This window comes from Pelophylax lessonae (genome assembly GCF_965119305.1).
Source record: "Pelophylax lessonae genome assembly, chromosome: 4".
Classification (NCBI taxonomy): domain Eukaryota; kingdom Metazoa; phylum Chordata; class Amphibia; order Anura; family Ranidae; genus Pelophylax; species Pelophylax lessonae.
In genome coordinates, this window is record NC_138771.1 from 623418665 (window position 1) to 623437072 (window position 18408).

An 18408-nucleotide genomic window follows, 5' to 3' on the forward strand; every position below is an offset into this window, starting at 1 on the left:
GGGAAGGGGAGGAGGAAACGCCTCCCGATTACACACAGAGCGGGTTCCTCTGCTTACCTGGCGCGGCTGCTGTCATACAAAGTCACGCCTCCTACCTATGATAGACAGCACAGTGTTGACGTCTATCACAGGAGTCGGTCCAGGAGGTGTGACTTCGTATGAGAGCGCCCGTGCCGGGTAAGTAGAAGAACCCTGCTCTTTGTGTAATCAGGAGGCGATCTAATCCCCATGCGCTCTGCATTGATGGGGGGCACTAATCACTCTGCATTGATGGGGGCACTAATCACTCTGCATTGATGGGGGGCACTAATCACTCTGCATTGATGGGGGGCACTAATCACTCTGCATTGATGGGGGGCACTAATCACTCTGCACTAAAGAGGGGCACTAATCACTCTGCACTAAAGAGGGGCACTAATCACTCTGCAATGATGGGGGGCACTAATCACTCTGCAATGATGGGGGGCACTAATCACTCTGCATTGATGGGGGGCACTAATCACTCTGCATTGATGGGGGGCACTAATCACTCTGCATTAAGAGGGGGAAACCTGGAAAACCATTTGCCAGTAGCAACATCATCAATACCAGCTAACATCACACACCTCACCAAAGAGAAGCAGTTGCAGCCATCACATTAGGGGTGAGTTAATTAAATGTTTGACCAAATATAACAGGCACATTTTTAAGTTGATAATTTTGTACGGCCCCGGAATGATTTTAAAAATACCCAAAATGGCCCTCGGCAGAAAAAAGGTTCCCCGCCCCTACTATAAAACAAGTACGGTATATCTGATGTGCTTTCCTGATTACTAATGCTAACAGCATAATGTTTTAAAAAAAAAGTCAATGTGGATTAGTGCACCTTTCACACTTGTGTGACCTGAAAGTCACACGACTGCCACAATTTTTTGCCGAGACTTTGACTGGACTTGAAGCAAAGCCTGTGTAATCTTGAGGTCAATGGCCCTCAAGTCGCACCAAAGTCGGAAAAAAGTAGTGCAGGGAGTACTTTGAAGTCGCACATATATGAATGGTATTCATTGGAAATCATGGGGTACGACTTGTCATGGAGGACCAAGGTATTTAGTAAGAGGCACGAAACTGGACCTCTTTGTTGCCTGACGAAGGAGCACGGATGCTCCAAGCGCATGAAACCCGTCTTCTCTCCTCCCCACCGGAAGCGACGTCGGGTAGACTGGAAGCAGGAAGTCGGAGCCTTGCCGAGAGTCCTCTGCCGCCGCTCAACCCACGGACAGGCTGCTATACAACAGCCTCCACGTGGATACACCGGCACCCCGCCACCCTCCTTCACCACACTATACTTAGGAGAAGATGGATGACCCCGTTTACCCATTGTTCCTGTCCATGCTTACCTCAGAGTAAGTTACTACTTTTTTTATGTGCAATAAATCTTATGCCACACTAAGCCGGCGCCGCTCTCTTCCGCTTTATACTCCTCAGAGCCCCTCCTTGCTCCAGCTGCCGAACATGGGCCCCCCCCCCTTTGGAACCTTTTCTGCACCACTCTATAACCCCCCCCCCCCATCTTGTGCCACTAACCAATATCAGAGAGAGCGCCATGATGTCACTGACATACAACTTGTCATGTGACTCTGCAGTCCCAAGTCGCACAAGTGTGAAAGGAGCCTAAGAGCCTCTGGGTAAGCACTGTTAGGATAATGATAGCTTGTGTGGTTTACAGAGACTTCAGATCTTATGTTTACATTCTTTCACAAGGAGTCATGTACACCCACTGATCTCCCTGCATTCCCATGCACCAAACTGGGGCTGGATTGTATTTCAAAGAGCCTTACCTAACAAAGGGCCTGAAAAAAACAACAACAGCCCGCATTCCACTGAACCACATTCAAACCTGCATTGGAAGGAGGACAGGTAGTGAAAGAACTCTTTTAGCTGTGGAGTAGCACAGACAGTTCTTAGCTGAGACACTGTGGGAAAAAAAGGTTTGCAATCCATGAGATACAGAAGTATCTGCTAAGGCCCTCTAAGTGCAATATTGACCATTTATTGGAGCATAGAAGGATTAAAACAACTTACAAGAATTTGAAATCAAAGCCAGAGGAGCCGATGCTCAGTAATCCAATGTCCAGGAGACAGTTTCATGTGTCTGCGTGCACACAGCGTGGTAGGGCTTCCGGTAACCATGCTGGAACGCATGCAGCGGATAGTCAAAAGCGGGTGGGGGGTAACATGTTTCGGAGCATGCGAGCTCCTTCATCAGACCTCAAGCAGTCTCCTGGACATTGGATTACTGAGCATCGGCTCCTCTGGCTTCTAAGACATGCGGTTTTGATTTCAACTTTTTGTTAATTTATTTTTAATCCTTCTATGCTCCAATAAATGGTCTATATTGCACTTAGAGGCGCCTTGTTCTTCTCCATAATTCTACAGAGCCGCTTCTCCTCTCAGGTGCTGCCCGAGTGCATGCAGATCTACATAATCCAGGGCTCTACCCCCATGGAAGCGCCCACATATATACTCTTTTAGAAGTATCTGCTAGCTGCTGGGTGACCGCAGGTGTCTAATATATTAGTATTTTTAACATTTCAATTAAGAGAGTTATTTTGTCCATAACCAATCAAAGATGCTGGCTGTAGTATGTAGGGATGGAGGAAAACCTGTCAGTCTCAGGCTCTGCATCTGCCATTTATTAATACGGTCAGGCACTGGTGGACAAACGAATATGAAACTCAGGAGCGGGGGGTGTTGGAGTGTGCAAGAGAATACTGCTCGACCGCCTTGTTTTACTTCCCCCCGACCATCCAACATGGATGAGCCTAATAAGATCAGTTCTTGGCAATCTATCAGCCATCCGCATGCTAGCAATAGGACCATTTACACTGTAGACATGTAAACACTTCAAATGTTACCTGCCTCCAGAGCACTTTTACACAGGATCTTTCTGCCGGCTAACTAGTTTCCATATTTTGATAAGACTAGAAAGGTCAGCAATTTGATTGTTTTAAAGCTTTTACTGTCTGTAATGAATATTAAAAGAGAAGTACAGGCAAATCTCGTTCATTTTGCACTCCTGTGACCTGTTAAGCTGAAAGCAGACTGAAGTCCTCTCTGCTGACATCACAGAGTTGGTCCTGACTCCACGTCATCACGACCATGGAGTTGGGATCGCCTAGATCCCTGGACGGACAACCAGCTCAGTCTCTTAGCGGGCCACTGAGAGCCTGAGCTTGCCACTCCTGCTCCTCCACAGCTCAGCGCTCCAGGGTGCTAGGAGGGGGCAGAGCAGAGAGCTGCTGAATGACAGTCAGCATCTCTCTGCTCACGGGATCGTGAGAACCGAGTGATCGGTGGTGTTCGATCGCTCAGTTCTTAGTGTAGAGGTGCCAGTGGACCGATTCTGCATCCGCCTAGGTAGGTATGAAATAAAAAAAACAGAAACCCATACATCTCTTAAGTATATGATGAAAAGCCTAACACTAACTACTGCTAAACCTCCTCCAACCTATCCTGTATACTCAGTTTAAAAATGTTTATATACTTACCTTTTTACGTGATTCTGCAGCTCCAGTTCCCCTGTGAAAGGGAGCACTCAAAGGCGATTCATTTTGGGAGCGGTGATAGCACCCAAAGGCTCCCATGGCCTTTTTGTTCTTGGTGCTCCCCTGCAACAGCCACTCACCGACACAGGGGAGCTGTAGCTGCATTATCATGTGACCGGACCGATAAGTGGGTAGGGTAAGTACACAGCTCTTTAGGGGGGGGGGCGTTTTTAAGGGTAATTAATATTAGGCTTTTCTTCTACTTTTATGTCCATAGTCAGGCCATGGGTTTAAAGCGGGCTACTGTTAGGCCTTCAACAAGTTTTATCTAGTGCTAAAGATTGCAGAATCCTGCTAGCAGCTGGTTTAAAGTGACAGTCCGCAGCAATGTTATCATATATATTTATCATCCCCAAATTAGAGCTTAAAGCTGAATTCCACAAATTCAGCTACTTTGTAAAAAAAACTGCATGCATACCAGGAGTTAAGTCTAACGAAGTGCCTGCTGCCTTGTAGACTTATCTCTATTATTCACATGACAGGTTTATTGTGAGCCAGGCAGAAAACTCCTGGAGCTTCTGCTGCTCACTGAGGTCTTAGTACCTTCAAGAGCAGAGTTGCTGGAACCGCTATGCCCATCCCTCCCCTCTTTCTGCCCATTCACAGAAGCCTTTGTAATATGTGAACTAATTTACAAGATACAAAGGCTTCTGTAAATGGGAAGCAAAGGGGAGGAGCATGCAAAGCTGCTGTCTGTGCTGCTCTCCTCTCACTGCCAGAGAGTGTCCTCCTGGAGTGCAATACATCTGTCACATATAAATAATAGAGCTAAGGGGGTGACATGCACCTAACTGGACCCAATTCATGGTGTGTCTGCACTTTTTGCAAAGTTGCTGATTTCCCGGAATCAGGGTTTAAGGGTTCTACAATGGCTTTGAAAAAAGTGAATTCTCAATTTGTTGTATCACAATAACTAAAATAAGTGAACATTCATTTTAAAGTTGGTCATACATGGATCAAACTTCATTCGGTTCAGCAAGGACTGGCCGAATTTCGATTCATATGTGGCTACTCCTGCTCGAATTTGATCTAATTTAATCTAAAATTAGATCTAATTAGAATTTGATCTAATGAATGACTTCTGTTGAAGAGGCTTGTTGGAAAATGTTTTCTTGATCAGCGACTGCAGCTGCTGATCACTGTATGCTGATAGCAGAGAGTCCCCACTGCCACAATACAATGGGGTTGCTTTACTAAAAGCAAATAGACTGTGTACTTTGCAAAGTGCAGTTGCAATCTCCAAGTTTAGTTGATCCAGATCTTGGTAAATGAGGTACAACTTAACTTTTACCCAATCACATGCAAGGAAAAAGAAAAAAAAAACAAACAAGAAAAAAAGAGACACAGCATTTTTGCTTGCACGATTGGATGATGGAGGTCAGCAGATCTCTCCCTCATTTACTAAGCTTTGGAGCAATTACACTTGCAGAGTGCAACGTCACTTTGCAAAGTGCACAGTCTATTTGCCTAAATTAAATCATTCCCAATGTCTCAGTGGGGAGGATTCCTTTACCTTGATTGTGTGGATGGGGCATTCCGTTTGTTTTTTCCACTCAATCCATCTATGGCCAGCCTTAAAAGCAAACATGCTCTCCTCCTCTACTACATCAGGGTCAGGATTCATATTCTTGTGCAAGTCCATTCTTTACTGGTTCTCTTGTAACATACAGCAGTGTGGATTGTATAATGTGAAAACATGAACTTCTCACTTACCAGACATTGTCCACCAGCAATACGGAACCATCCGGCATGACAGGAAGGTAACTGGCGTTGAAATTGGGGAGTATCCGTACATCCCGAATACAGAGGTCGTCCTGAGAGGAAGTGTTGAGCACTGAGAGGGGGAGAAAGATGGAGGGGAGGGTGAGGGCAGTTGTATCACCTACTCCTTTGTTCACTGTGCCCTCTTCTCCCAGATCTCACCTTTCAGAGCTGTAAGATGTTTCCCGGACACGTTGAACTGTCGGCACCTGAGGGTGGGAGGTGGGAGCACGGTGAGGAGGGTACTCACTGCCAGAGAGAAGAGAAGTCACTCAGAGAGGGGACAGAGCAACTACCGGTCAGCAAAGAGAAAGCCATTAGTTGCAGAGCTAAATGAAAACTATTGCCTTTATCTTGGGTATACAGATAAGTGTGATGCATATGAAGTATATCTAAAGTTGATGGATTGACCAGCCTGTTGATATACAGATCCAAAGTATTCCGGTTCCTGATGAACCGTCTGAATTTCGATCCGTTTACGGACGGCCTCAGGAAAGAAGTCTTTGGGAGATGTAGTTCTGGGGTCTGCCTACATCAATAGGAACAAAGCTTTCAGTCGGTGCCTCTGCCAGAATCTTACAAGCCTTGCTACAGGAAGAAGGTAAAAGGAAAAAATTTATTCTGGAAGGGGGAGGACCTTTTTTGGAGTAATTTTGAGTAATGCCTGGATTTACACTTCAAGCATACTGTTTAAAGTGGAACTTCACTGTCTCAGTCAACATTTTAAATCCCTTTGCGGCTAGCATTAGAAAATGGATAGGAAAGTACAGTATATCATATTTACTTGGTTTAACTTTTTTTAACGTTTAAAGCGGAGTTACAGCCTCAAATACCTTTTTTAACTAAAAATACCCCTATAATACTAATCCATCGCCCTTTACAGAACCGCTATTCTCATACTTACAAGGTGTACAGTATTGGAGTTTAGTCAAAATAGTACTTTTAAAAACGCTGTCTGAGCGCGGCCATCTTGGATGTGGGCATCTGAAGCCGCAGTGTAATCTGCTGTATCCTTCTTCCTGATTCCAGGGAGTGTTCTGGGAGTTCTTCCTGATTCCAGCCTCCTGGGAGTGATGACAAACAGCTCCCAGGATGCAATGCAAAGGTGGAAGTGATGTCGGTGGCCGTGGCCACAGAGGGGAGAGAAGGAGGAAGTACAATCAAAAATGCCCTGAAAATAAGATAAGGGACCCCCGAAAAAAATTTGAAAAATGCCCAATTGCTGATCAGTATAGCGAGCACTCCGGGAATCACTAAAGTTGTAAAATAGGCCAGAACTCCGCTTTAAGTTACTTTCTGGTTTCCAGGCCTAAGCAAATGATGTGATACATCCCAGGAATCTTCAGAAGGGGAGGAGGGTCTTTCTCAGCTAAGCACACCCTCCTGCCTGCATGCCTGAGCCAAGGACAGATGGATTCCAGGAAAAAAAGGTGTTACATGAATCATCTGCCCTTACTCAAGATAGCCACTGCCTGAAATGCTGGGGGGTTGTTTTTCAAAGTTATTTCCCAGCAAAATAAAGCATGGAGACAGGGATAGGTGGGGGAGTTGGTTTTAAATATTAAAAATGAATAAAATAGTGTTTTGGTTTGTGGTGCTCAAATACAGTGTAGTTCCACTTTAACCAGTTCTGGACCGGAAGGATTTGCCCCCTTAATGACCAGGACATTTTTTGTGATTCGGCACCGCGTTATTTTAACTGACAATTGCACGGTCGTGCGACGCTGTACCTAAATAAAATTGATGTCCTTTTTTTCCCCACAGAGCTTTCTTTTGGTGGTATTTGATCACATGTGCAATTTTTATTTTTTGCACTATAAACAAAAAAATAGCGACAATTCTGAGAAAAAAATATATATATTTTTCCCATTCTGCTATACAACATTTCCCCCCCCCCCCCAAAAAAAAAATAAAAAAAAATGGAATTTTTGTAAAATTCCTTTCTCCGAGTCCTCCGACAGTCGCCGCCCACTCATACAGTCTTCACCAATGGGGTACCTAGCTACTCCTGCGGAGAGGAAGTCAATACCCAATTGGTGAAGACTGTATGAGTGGGCGGTGACTGTCGGAGGACTCCGAGAAAGGAATTTTACAGTAAGATTTTACAAAAATTCCGTTATTTTGATTGGTTTGCACAAACTTTATCGCGTCTACAAACTAGGGGAAAGATTTATGTCATTTTTATTTATTTATTTATTTTTACTAGTAATGGCAGCGATCTGCAATTTTTAGTGGGACTGCAACATTGCGGGGGACAGATCGGACCCCTAACTGACATTTTTGACACTTTTGGGGGGGACCAGCGACATTACTACAGTAATCAGTGCTAAAAATATGCAATGTTACTGTAATGACACTAGCAGGGAATGGGTTACTCTAGGGGTGACCAAAGGGTTAATTGTGAGCCTAGGGGAGTGTTTTTTAACTGTTGGGGGAGGGACTTGTGAAATGATCATAGAGACATGTGTTCCTATATAGGAGGATCACAGGCGCTCTGATCATTTCAGAGGGAACAACGGTCAGCTGTTTTAACAATAGCTAACTGTCCTCCTCTCTCAGCGGGGAGAGATCGCGGGTGCCTGGCGGCAATTGTGGCCGCCAGTCCCGTGGATCGGCATCCCTGCTGCCTAGCGGGGGTGGGAGCACGCTGCCGGAGGCGTGCACTCGCCCCCCCAGCACCACTTCCGCGAACCAACGTACCCAAACGTAGATTCGCGCAGCCGAGCCAGCCTGCTGCAGTATATAGGTCCCTCTCAAAAAATTAGCATATTGTGATAAAGTTCATTATTTTCTGTAATGTACTGATAAACATTAGACTTTCATATATTTTAGATTCATTACACACAACTGAAGTAGTGCAAGCCTTTTATTGTTTTAAATATTGATGATTTTGGCATACAGCTCATGAAAAACCAAAATTCCTATCTCAAAAATTAGCATATTTCATCCGACCAATAAAAAAAAAAGTGTTTTTAATACAAAAAAAGTCAACCTTCAAATAATTGTTCAGTTATGCACTCAATACTTGGTTGGGAATCCTTTTGCAGAAATGACTGCTTCAATGCGGCGTGGCATGGAGGCAATCAGCCTGTGGCACTGCTGAGATGTTATGGAGGCTTCGATAGCGGCCTTGAGCTCACCCAGAGTGTTGGGTCTTGCGTCTCTCAACTTTCTCTTCACAACATCCCACAGATTCTCTATGGGGTTCAGGTCAGGAGAGTTGGCAGGCCAATTGAGCCCAGTAATACCATGGTCAGTAAACCATTTACCAGTGGTTTTGGCACTGTGAGCAGGTGCCAGGTCGTGCTGAAAAATGAAATCTTCATCTCCATAAAGCTTTTCAGCAGATGGAAGCATGAAGTGCTCCAAAATCTCCTGATAGCTAGCTGCATTGACCCTGCCCTTGATAAAACACAGTGGACCAACACCAGCAGCTGACATGGCACCCCAGACCATCACTGACTGTGGGTACTTGACACTGGACTTCAGGCATTTTGGCATTTCCCTCTCCCCAGTCTTCCTCCAGACTCTGGCACCTTGATTTCCGAATGACATGCAAAATTAGCTTTCATCTGAAAAAAAGTACTTTGGACCACTGAGCAACAGTCCAGTGCTGCTTCTCTGTAGCCCAGGTCAGGCGCTTCTGGCGCTGTTTCTGGTTCAAAAGTGGCTTGACCTGGGGAATGCGGCACCTGTAGCCCATTTCCTGCACACGCCTGTACACGGTGGCTCTAGATGTTTCTACTCCAGACTCAGTCCACTGCTTCCGCAGGTCCCCCAAGGTCTGGAATCGGTCCTTCTCTACAATCTTCCTCAGGGTCCGGTCACCTCTTCTCGTTGTGCAGCGTTTTCTGCCACACTTTTTCCTTCCCATAGACTTCCCACTGAGGTGCCTTGATACAGCACTCTGGGAACAGCCTATTCGTTCAGAAATTTCTTTCTGTGTCTTACCCTCTTTCTTGAGGGTGTCAATGATGGCCTTCTGGACAGCAGTCAGGTCGGCAGTCTTACCCGTGATTGCGGTTTTGAGTAATGAACCAGGCTGGGAGTTTTTAAAAGCCTCAGGAATCTTTTGCAGGTGTTTAGAGTTAATTAGTTGATTCAGATGATTAGGTTAATAGCTCGTTTAGAGAACCTTTTCATGATATGCTAATTTTTTGAGATAGGAATTTTGGGTTTTCATGAGCTGTATGCCAAAATCATCAATATTAAAACAATAAAAGGCTTGCACTACTTCAGTTGTGTGTAATGAATCTAAAATATATGAAAGTCTAATGTTTATAAGTACATTACAGAAAATAATGAACTTTATCACAATATGCTAATTTTTTGAGAGGGATCTGTATATGCGGCGGGCGGTCAGCAAGTGGTTAATATATAGATAGCCCCATCTGTATCAAATTTATCCCTATACCTCGCTCATTCCCCCACGATCATCACCCAACAGCTGGAAATCACAAATCTTAGGGTCCTTTAACAAGATCAGAATCAGGTCTGCCAGTTAGTTTTTTCAGGCGGACCTGATCGGACCCTCCATTCACCCCTATGTAGCGGCAGATCCGATCTGATCCTGCCTGCCAAATGCAGACGGATGGTGACCCAATTTTCTATCCGTCTGGAGGATCGGATAAGATCGGGTGAAAAACGGACAGGCGGTGACTGACCTGTCATCCGCCTGTTCAGCGGGGAATCAGCGGAGCGATCCACTCGTGTGAAAAGACCCTTACGTTTAAATACTATCAAATGCAACACAATATAAAAAGCTTCCATATAAATATATGAAAGTTATATTAAAACTAGGGTCATAAAAAGCCTATGATTTGAAATGCATAGTTATTGAATATATCCCATAGTTCCCCCGTTAACACAGAATATACAGGGATCTCTCCCGCATAGGGTGACAGGAAATTAAGACTTTAGTAGATTTGTTTAAAATAATTCTATCCAGCTGTGGTTTCCTTATTGCAGATTCACTTCCTAAGGGCCTTTTTTTGGGAACAAGCTCTTTAAAGCTATAACAAGGGTGAAAAGAAACCAGAACAAAATCAGAGGAACCCCACATAAATTTTCTGCAAACCTCATGCAGACAGTGCCGCTGGCAGTAATTAAATGCAGGACCACATTATACAAAATCGCAAGCCAAAACATTAAGCAACGGCATTTTCCCTATCACTAAACATATCAATCTGACCGGTCTCACCATCACACAGTGTTCATAGATGTTTAAATTCATGCCGAGCATATAATGGAAAAAATGAGGTCATTTACAGTCAACATGGCATGTCACAGTGATCAGTAGAGATATAGGCAGCTGAATTACATGCAAATCACGACTTTTCCTGTAAAATTCAAGCTTGGCCACGAGCTCTCCTTGTCCTGGGCCTTATTATTGGCCCTTAAAATGGTTCTAAAGGGTGAAGATGTTTTACCTTCACCTATTCTATGCATGAAGGTAAAAAACCTTCAGTATGCAGCTCCCCAAATATTTACCAGAGGCAAATCTCTAACCAACGATGTGCACAAGAGTGGCTGCTCTCCCGTCTCTCTGCGTCCTTATTGGCTCCCGCTGCTGTCAATCACAGTCAGTGAGGAGGTAGTGGAAGGCGGGGCCAAGCCCCACTCTGTATTTCTTATGGACACCCAGCACGTGCACAGAGAAACCCATGCATGCACAGATGTGCAAGGAAGAGAAAAGCAGAGCGCCTTCTAAGTGCAGCAGTAGATCACATTAATATACAGTATCTACTCGAGTATAAGCCGAGTTTTTCAGCATGTTTTTTCATGCTGAAAAAGCCCCCCTCGGCTTATGCTCGAGTCAATGTCTTTTTAAAAATGGCGCCGACGTGTCACCGCGCTTGCGCCACATGCCCGGGAATAGCCGAACATGTACGGGCTTTCCCGAGCATCGGCGGCGCATTCGCGGTGACGTATTGGCGCCAGGCGGCGCGATTTTTAAATCAAAGGCGCCTAACCGACAGCTAAGTGAGACTCCTCCGCAGCCCCTGCATTTCCTCAAGCAGTGCTGCGGGCATGGTACAGGACATTCTCCTGTACCATGCCCGCAGCACTGCATCTCCTGTGCCATGCCTGTACCTACTGTGCCATGCCTGTACCATCTCCTGTGCCATGCCTGTACCATGACCTGTGCCATGCCTGTACCATGACCTGTGCCATGCCTGTACCATGACCTGTCTCATGACCTGTGCCATGCCTGTCTCATGACCTGTGCCATGCCTATACCATCATCTGTGCCATGCCTGTACCATGCCCCAGGACTGCGATGTACAGACGTCCTCATTGATTTTAAATGCTTTTACCAAGCTCACCCTTGTAATTTTTTTTTTTTACACCTATATTAAATTTGTCTACTGCTGCACTTAGAAGGTGCTGTGCTTTTCTCTTCCTTGTTTCTCAAGAGCTGCTTCTACCTCCTCCACTAGCAGCCACAGATTACGGGCCTTGCTGTCCCCCTCCCCTCCATTACCCACAAGGTGGTGGGGTGACACTGACTCTATTTTTGCGCCCATTATTTTGTTGTTTGAGGCACGGACGTGCCACTGGGCTTGCGGCTCAGCTGCACATAGGCCGGGGGGGGGGGGGGGGGGAGTGTGGAGAAAAGAAACATAACCCCTGCCTAAGCAAGAAATAAAGGGAGTTAAAAAAAAAAAAATAATAATTATGGCGCATCTCTGGAAGGGAGGCTTTAATGTGATAGGCAGACTCAACCAATAAGGGGGCTTTGAAGTAAAAAAAAAAAGTAGTTGAGGATTTGCTATAAATTCAGCTGCCCAATTCTGCTGATGGTTTGGACATGCCGTTTTCATGAACAATATGCATTTTTCATATTTGCTCAGTTGGATTTTCTCATATATGTGCGGTGTTTATTTTGACAGGTCTATTTCTCCTCTCCAAATATTCCGTAGATGGGTTCTTAAGGTCACCTTGAGCCTTGAACGTGGCCTGTTCTTCTCGGAAAATTTGACCTGGGTTAGAATTGAGCAGCAGGGAGCGATACCCGAAAGCTTTCACCCGCGGCTGTTCTGTGTCCCGCTTCCAGACCGTCACTACAATCTGAGAGAAAGAGAGAGAAAGTGATAGTGACCTTCAATGTTCTCAACCACGTCAGCCAAACAGTGGAAGGTTTACCACCTAAATGATTTGTAAATAAACCATCTTCTTTGGTTATTAATGGCTCGTTTCCACTGAGCTTTCTGGTACGGTTCGGTTCGGTACAGTACGCTATTTATGCCGTTTCCATTATGAATGGTACCCCAATTCCGAACCGTACCGTACCACTTTTTGGTACCCTTTCGTTGGGGTACCAAGCACATTAGTACCGTACCAACAGGGTGGAGCTACACTCTGCAGAACTTTGATTGGTTGACAGAGAATCGTCTATCACAGCTTTCCTGCTACACCACGCCTATCATGAAAGGGTACTATTGGCAGTGGAAACGCAATGTGTACCGTTCCGAACCGTACCGTACTGAACCGAACCGTACCGTACCACTCAGTGGAAACGAGGCATTAGTCACCTCTCTAGTACCTATATCAGGGATCCTCAAACTACGGCCCTACAGCTGTTGCGGAACTACTCATCCCATGAGGCATTGTAATACTCTGATATTCACAGACATGACTAGGCATGATGGGAATTGTAGTTCCCGAACAACTGGAGGGCCATAGTTTGAAGACCCCTGACCTATATGGTAGCAAAAACATTTTTGCAGACTGGGTGTCGCATTCCTTCCGCCTAAATGCTCTCTGCTTTACTATCATCCTTACAATGGGGAAAATAATTATCTGATCCCCTGCCCACTTACAAAGAAATGAAGGGTCTATAAATTGTTATCATAGGCGTATTTTAAATGATAGAGACAGAATATCAACCAAAATCCAGAAAAAACACGATACAAATGGTTTTAAATTGAGTTGCAGTTTAGTGAGTAAAATTAACCACTTGCCGACCGCCGCACGACTATTTACTGCGGAGGTCAGCCCCTCACAGGCAAAGCGACGTAGTACTACGTCGCTAGCCTGTGAGGCTTCTAGGGAGCGAGCGCGCGCCGCTGGAGGGCCCGGTGTCCGCAGGGTACTCGCGATCGTCCATTACACCGGAAGAAAGGCAGGTGGCTGATGTAAACAAAGCCGCCTGTCATTCTCCCCTGTGTAAGAATGGAGTTTAGACGGTTCTAATATGTAGGACCGTTGATCTCTGTTCTTACACCAGTAGCCATGTCCAATCACAGTTAGAAGCACGCCCCTAGGACACACTTAACCCCTCCCTCTCCAATACAGTTAACTTCTTCACTGCCAGTGTAATTTTTACAGTAACAGTGCATATGTATAGCACTGATTACTGCAGTAATGTCACTGGTACCCCCAAAAGTGTCAAAAATGTCAGTCGAGGGTCCGATCTGTCCGCCGCAATGTCGCAGTCCCACAAAAAAAAAAAAAAAAAAAAAAAAAAAAAAAAAAAAAAAAAAAAAATCGCAGATCGCCGCCATTACTCGTTAAAAAAAAAAAAAAAAAACAACAAAAATCTTTCCCTTAGTTAGTAAACGCGATAACTTTTGCGCAAACCAATCAAAATAAGCTTTTTGCAATTTTTTTTTACCAAACATATGTAGCATAAAACAAATTGGCCGAAAATGTTAAAAAAATTGAATTTTTACATTTTTTTGGGGGAGTTTCATATAAAAAAATGTAAAAAATATTGTTATTTTTGCAAAATTTACGCTTTTTTTGTTTATAGCGCATGATCAAAAATCGCACAGGTGATCAAATACCACCAAAAGAAAGCTCTGTTTGTGGGAATAAAAGGACGTCAAATTCGTTTAGGTACAGCGTCGCACAACCGCGCAATTGTCCGTTAAAGTCACGCAGTGCCGAATCGCAAAATAGGCCCTGGTCAGGAAGGGGGTAAAATCTTCCGGGGCTTAAGTGGTTAAGTATTTGATCCCCAAGAAAAACATGACTTAGTACATGGTGGAGAAACCCTTGTTGGCAAGCACAGAGATCAGACGTTTCTTGTAGTGAGTGACCAGGTTTGCACACATCTCAGGAGGGGATTTTGATCCACTCTTCTTTACAGATCTTCTCTAAATCCTTAAGGTTTCCTAGCTGTCACTTGGCAACTTGAAGTTTCAGCTCCCTCCATACATTTTCTATAGAGTTAAGGTCTGGAGACTGGCTAGGCCACTCCTTGACCTTAATGTGCTTCTTAAGCCACTCCTTTTTGCCTTGGCGGTATGTTTTGGGCGATTGTCATGCTGGAAGACCCATTCATAACCAACATCAGTGTTCTGGCTGAGGGAAGAAGGTTCCCATCCAAGATTTTATGATACATGGCCCCCCTCAATGCAGCAAAGTTGGCCCGTACCTGTAGCAGAGAAACAGCCCCAAATCATTACGTTTCCACACCTGTGCTTAGCTGTTCAGATGGCCTGTACATGTGCCTTCTTGAGGAGGAGGACATTGCGGGCGCTGCAGGATTTCAATCTATGGCGTCGTATTGGGTTACCAATGGTTTGTTTGGTGACTGTGGTCCCAACTAGCTTGAGATCATTCACAGGCTCCTCCCGTGTAGTTCTGGGCTGATCCCTCACTATTCTTCTGATCATTCTTACCCCAAGAGACAAAATCCTGCATTGAGCTCCAGACCGATGGCATATGATGGTTATTTTGTATTTCTTCCATTTGCGAATAATCGCTCCAACAGTCTTCTTCTCACCAAGCTTCTTGCTGATCGTCTTGTAGCCCATTACAGCCTTGTGCAGGTCTACAATCTAGTTCAGGGGTCTTCAAACTATGGCCCTCCAGTTGTTCAGGAACTACAATTCCCATCATGCCTAGTCATGTCTGTGAATGTCAGAGTTTTACAATGCCTCATGGGATGTGTAGTTCCACAACAGCTGGAGAGCCGAAGTTTGAGAATCCCTGATCTAGTTCCTGATGTCTTTTGACAGCTCTTAAGTCTTGCCCATGATGGTGAGGTTTGAACGGAAGGAAGATTCTACGGACAGGTGTCTTTCATACACATAACGAGTTGTTGTTAGGAGCACCTTCCTAAGGGCTCTTTCACACGGGCGGTCCGATCAGATCCGCCTGTCAGTTTTTTAGGCGGATCTGATCGGATCCTCCATGGAGCTCTATGGGGCAGCGGATGTCAGTGGAGACACCTCCGCTGACACCCGCTGCCATCTGTATCCGATCCTATCTGTGAAATCCGGACGGATGGAAACCCTATTTTTCCACCTGTCCTGGGGATCGGATAGGATCGGATGAGAGCGGACAGGCGGTCCGCTCTCATCCGATCCCCCATAGAGAGCAGCGGGAGCTGTGACACCTCCCTCTCCACACTGCAAGCGGAGACGGAGCTGTCATCCCCGGCTCAACGGGGTCGGCGGAACGATTCTCGCTGAGCAGCACGGATCCGCCTACGGAGGCAGACCGTGTGAAAGAGCCCTAAATAGACAGGACTAATCTGTGTACCACATGAGCACATACTATAGCCAGTCTGTGGAAGCCAGAATTATTGTTGGTTGGTAGGGGATCAAATACTTATGTTACTCACCGATCTGCAACTCAATTTATAACATTTGTATCATGTCCCCAGAAAAGTAAGAGAGGAAATCTTTTAATGGGGACACTAGTTCTGGTGGACCTGGGGGTCCCCAAGGAATCCCCTTCATTTGCATGGATTTCCTCTCACTTCCTTTTTTGGCTATGGGACAGGAAGTGAAGGTAAATCTCCCCTATGGGACATAGATGTTGATAAAAAATCCTTCTTTATTCCATCCAAAATGGAAAAACAGTTTTGCCTATAGTTTTACTTTAGCCCCTGCAGCACCAGAAGATTCCAGCAGCGGGGGTAGGGGGGAATCACAAGATAAGTGGGCAAACTTACAAAATCTGCAGGGGATCAAATAATTATTTTCTCCACTGCAATATTCCTTTGTATATACACAGTATTATTCACCTTTCACATTTTTAATGTAGCAGCGCTACACTTCTTTGCTTTTAAAAATGTTTTAGGGTTGTTGGAGGATTTCACAGAGCTAACTATTGATACACCAATGTTTATGCCATCTATTTCTACAAGACTTTCCATTGGTAATACACAGCCGACTATAGAGGTCAGTAACGCCAAACCTCACTAACTCCAAGACTTACTTTTGCTTTAACTGTTGTTGGCGGCAGACGATCCAAAGACACAGAGAGGGGAAAGATGACCTCATCGCTGGACACAACGGGATCTGTAACCGGGGTCTGTAAAAGGAAAAGATTCAGATCATTAGAGAAAAGCAAGAAGAGGAATTTTAAAAAGTTCACAGGACTGGATATAACATGGCAGGGGGTGCAGTACTATGACTGGAGGTGCTTGGTATGATTTGCAGATAGCCCGCACACCACCGAATATCTATATCCAGGGGAGGACTGGGCTAGGGGGCAGGGGAGGCAATTGCCCCCCTGGCCGCTCTGATGTCCTGTAAAAAGGCTGCACCGCTTCTGCCACAGACATGCCTAAAGGATTCCTGGTGGAGAAGTAAAGAGTCCCCACCACTGACCTACTGAGTGCGGGTTGAAGACAAGCACAGAGTGCAGACCTCCCTCCCCAGCATGGATGTCTGAGCAGAGGCCGGTGTTCTATCAGAAAACCCTACCCCATCAGATTTCCCTACCTTCCGGTTGAGATCAGCTGTGGGTTCCTCATGCACCAGCTGTAGCCGCGTTACACGTCCTACTGCGCATGCGCGGAATAGGTAGGGAATTTTGATAACATGGTAAGGGGTGAGGCACAAGTCCTACTGCGCATGAGCAGGCGTATGTGCACCAACGGATCGGGCAGCGGCATCTCTTATAACATACATCCGATCTCCATGGCACACACTGTGCCGAGCTGACAATGGGACAGTCCTATTCCCTACCCACACCCGCACGGCCACTGTCTCATTGTCGGGTCGGCGCAGTGTGGGGCATGGAGATCGGATGGATGTTGGTTATAAGAGATGCCGCTGCCCGACCCGTTGGTGCGCATGCACACTAGGACTTTTGCCTGACCCCTTACGATGTTATCAAAATTCCCTACCTATTCTGCGCATGCCCAATAGGACGTGTGACGCGACTACAAGCTGCTGCATGACGAATCCACAGCTGATTTCCACCGGAAATGACGTAGGTAGGGAAATCTGATAGAACAGTGGTTCCATGCCCCACTGGAGACTCTCCTCCCCCGGCCAGCCCCAACTGAGCTGTCCCAGCTCCCCCCAACCAGGTTGCTGGCCAGGTTGGGAACCCAGATTCAGCTGGTGAGTAGAGAGTACCTGGAGCGGAGCATCAGCCTGGAATGGGGGTCGGGAGGAGGACCGGAAGAGGGAAAGTGGGAGGGGCCGAGTCGTTTCACCATGGGCCTCTGGTTTGTACTTTCCCCCTGGGCCAAAAGTTGCCAGTCAGCCCCTGTCTATATCTAAATTGTTCACATTAATAGCGAGTCTGGAAGTAGGGGTTGACATGATAGTCAGCAGATGATAAGATGCAACACTGCAGGCAGATAGCAGAAGGAGCTGCAGGGAAAATGCGCATCGCCTGGTGACAGATTACTAAGAAAGACGATAGAAGACAGGCCAGCGAAAATGAAAGCTTACACAGCAAAACAGAAGCAGGCAGTAAATGTTAATTATTCATTAAAGGACGGAAAAGGAAACTACAATGGGGGAAACAGAACAAGGGACTCCTACTAAAGTCATCCTGTCAGTGATATTTTTTTGCCAAATAACGGTGCCAGGAATGAGTTTGCCATTACTTTATCATTCCCGCTCCTGACGGCATAAAGCCCAGAATACTCCGCTGTGCACTGCAGAATAAACCCGGGGATATGCAGAGAAAATTGACAAAAAGCAGCAATAAACCCAAAATAAAAAAAATGTAATATATTCCACCTTACCAATCATTAGCTGAGGTGGCTGCATTCGTTTTCTTTGCTAAGGGTCCTTTCACACGAGCGGTGCGCCCGGCGGACTGCGGGGATCGATTCGCCGATCCCGCTGAGAAGGCGGATGAC

General features: G+C 45.7%; 1 protein-coding gene across 1 annotated transcript in view; it reads right to left on the bottom strand.

The window, feature by feature from the left end:
- Positions 1–18408, bottom strand: part of TRAPPC14 (trafficking protein particle complex subunit 14) — a 47954-nt gene that overhangs the window by 15438 nt on the left and 14108 nt on the right. Inside the window, exons 2-5 of the mRNA XM_082256939.1 lie at positions 16521–16616; positions 12287–12416; positions 5508–5594; positions 5298–5418 (exon numbers count right to left, since the gene is read on the bottom strand). Coding sequence (XP_082113065.1) covers positions 5298–5418; positions 5508–5594; positions 12287–12416; positions 16521–16616 — 434 coding nt within the window. The remainder of the gene's footprint in view (positions 1–5297; positions 5419–5507; positions 5595–12286; positions 12417–16520; positions 16617–18408) is intronic.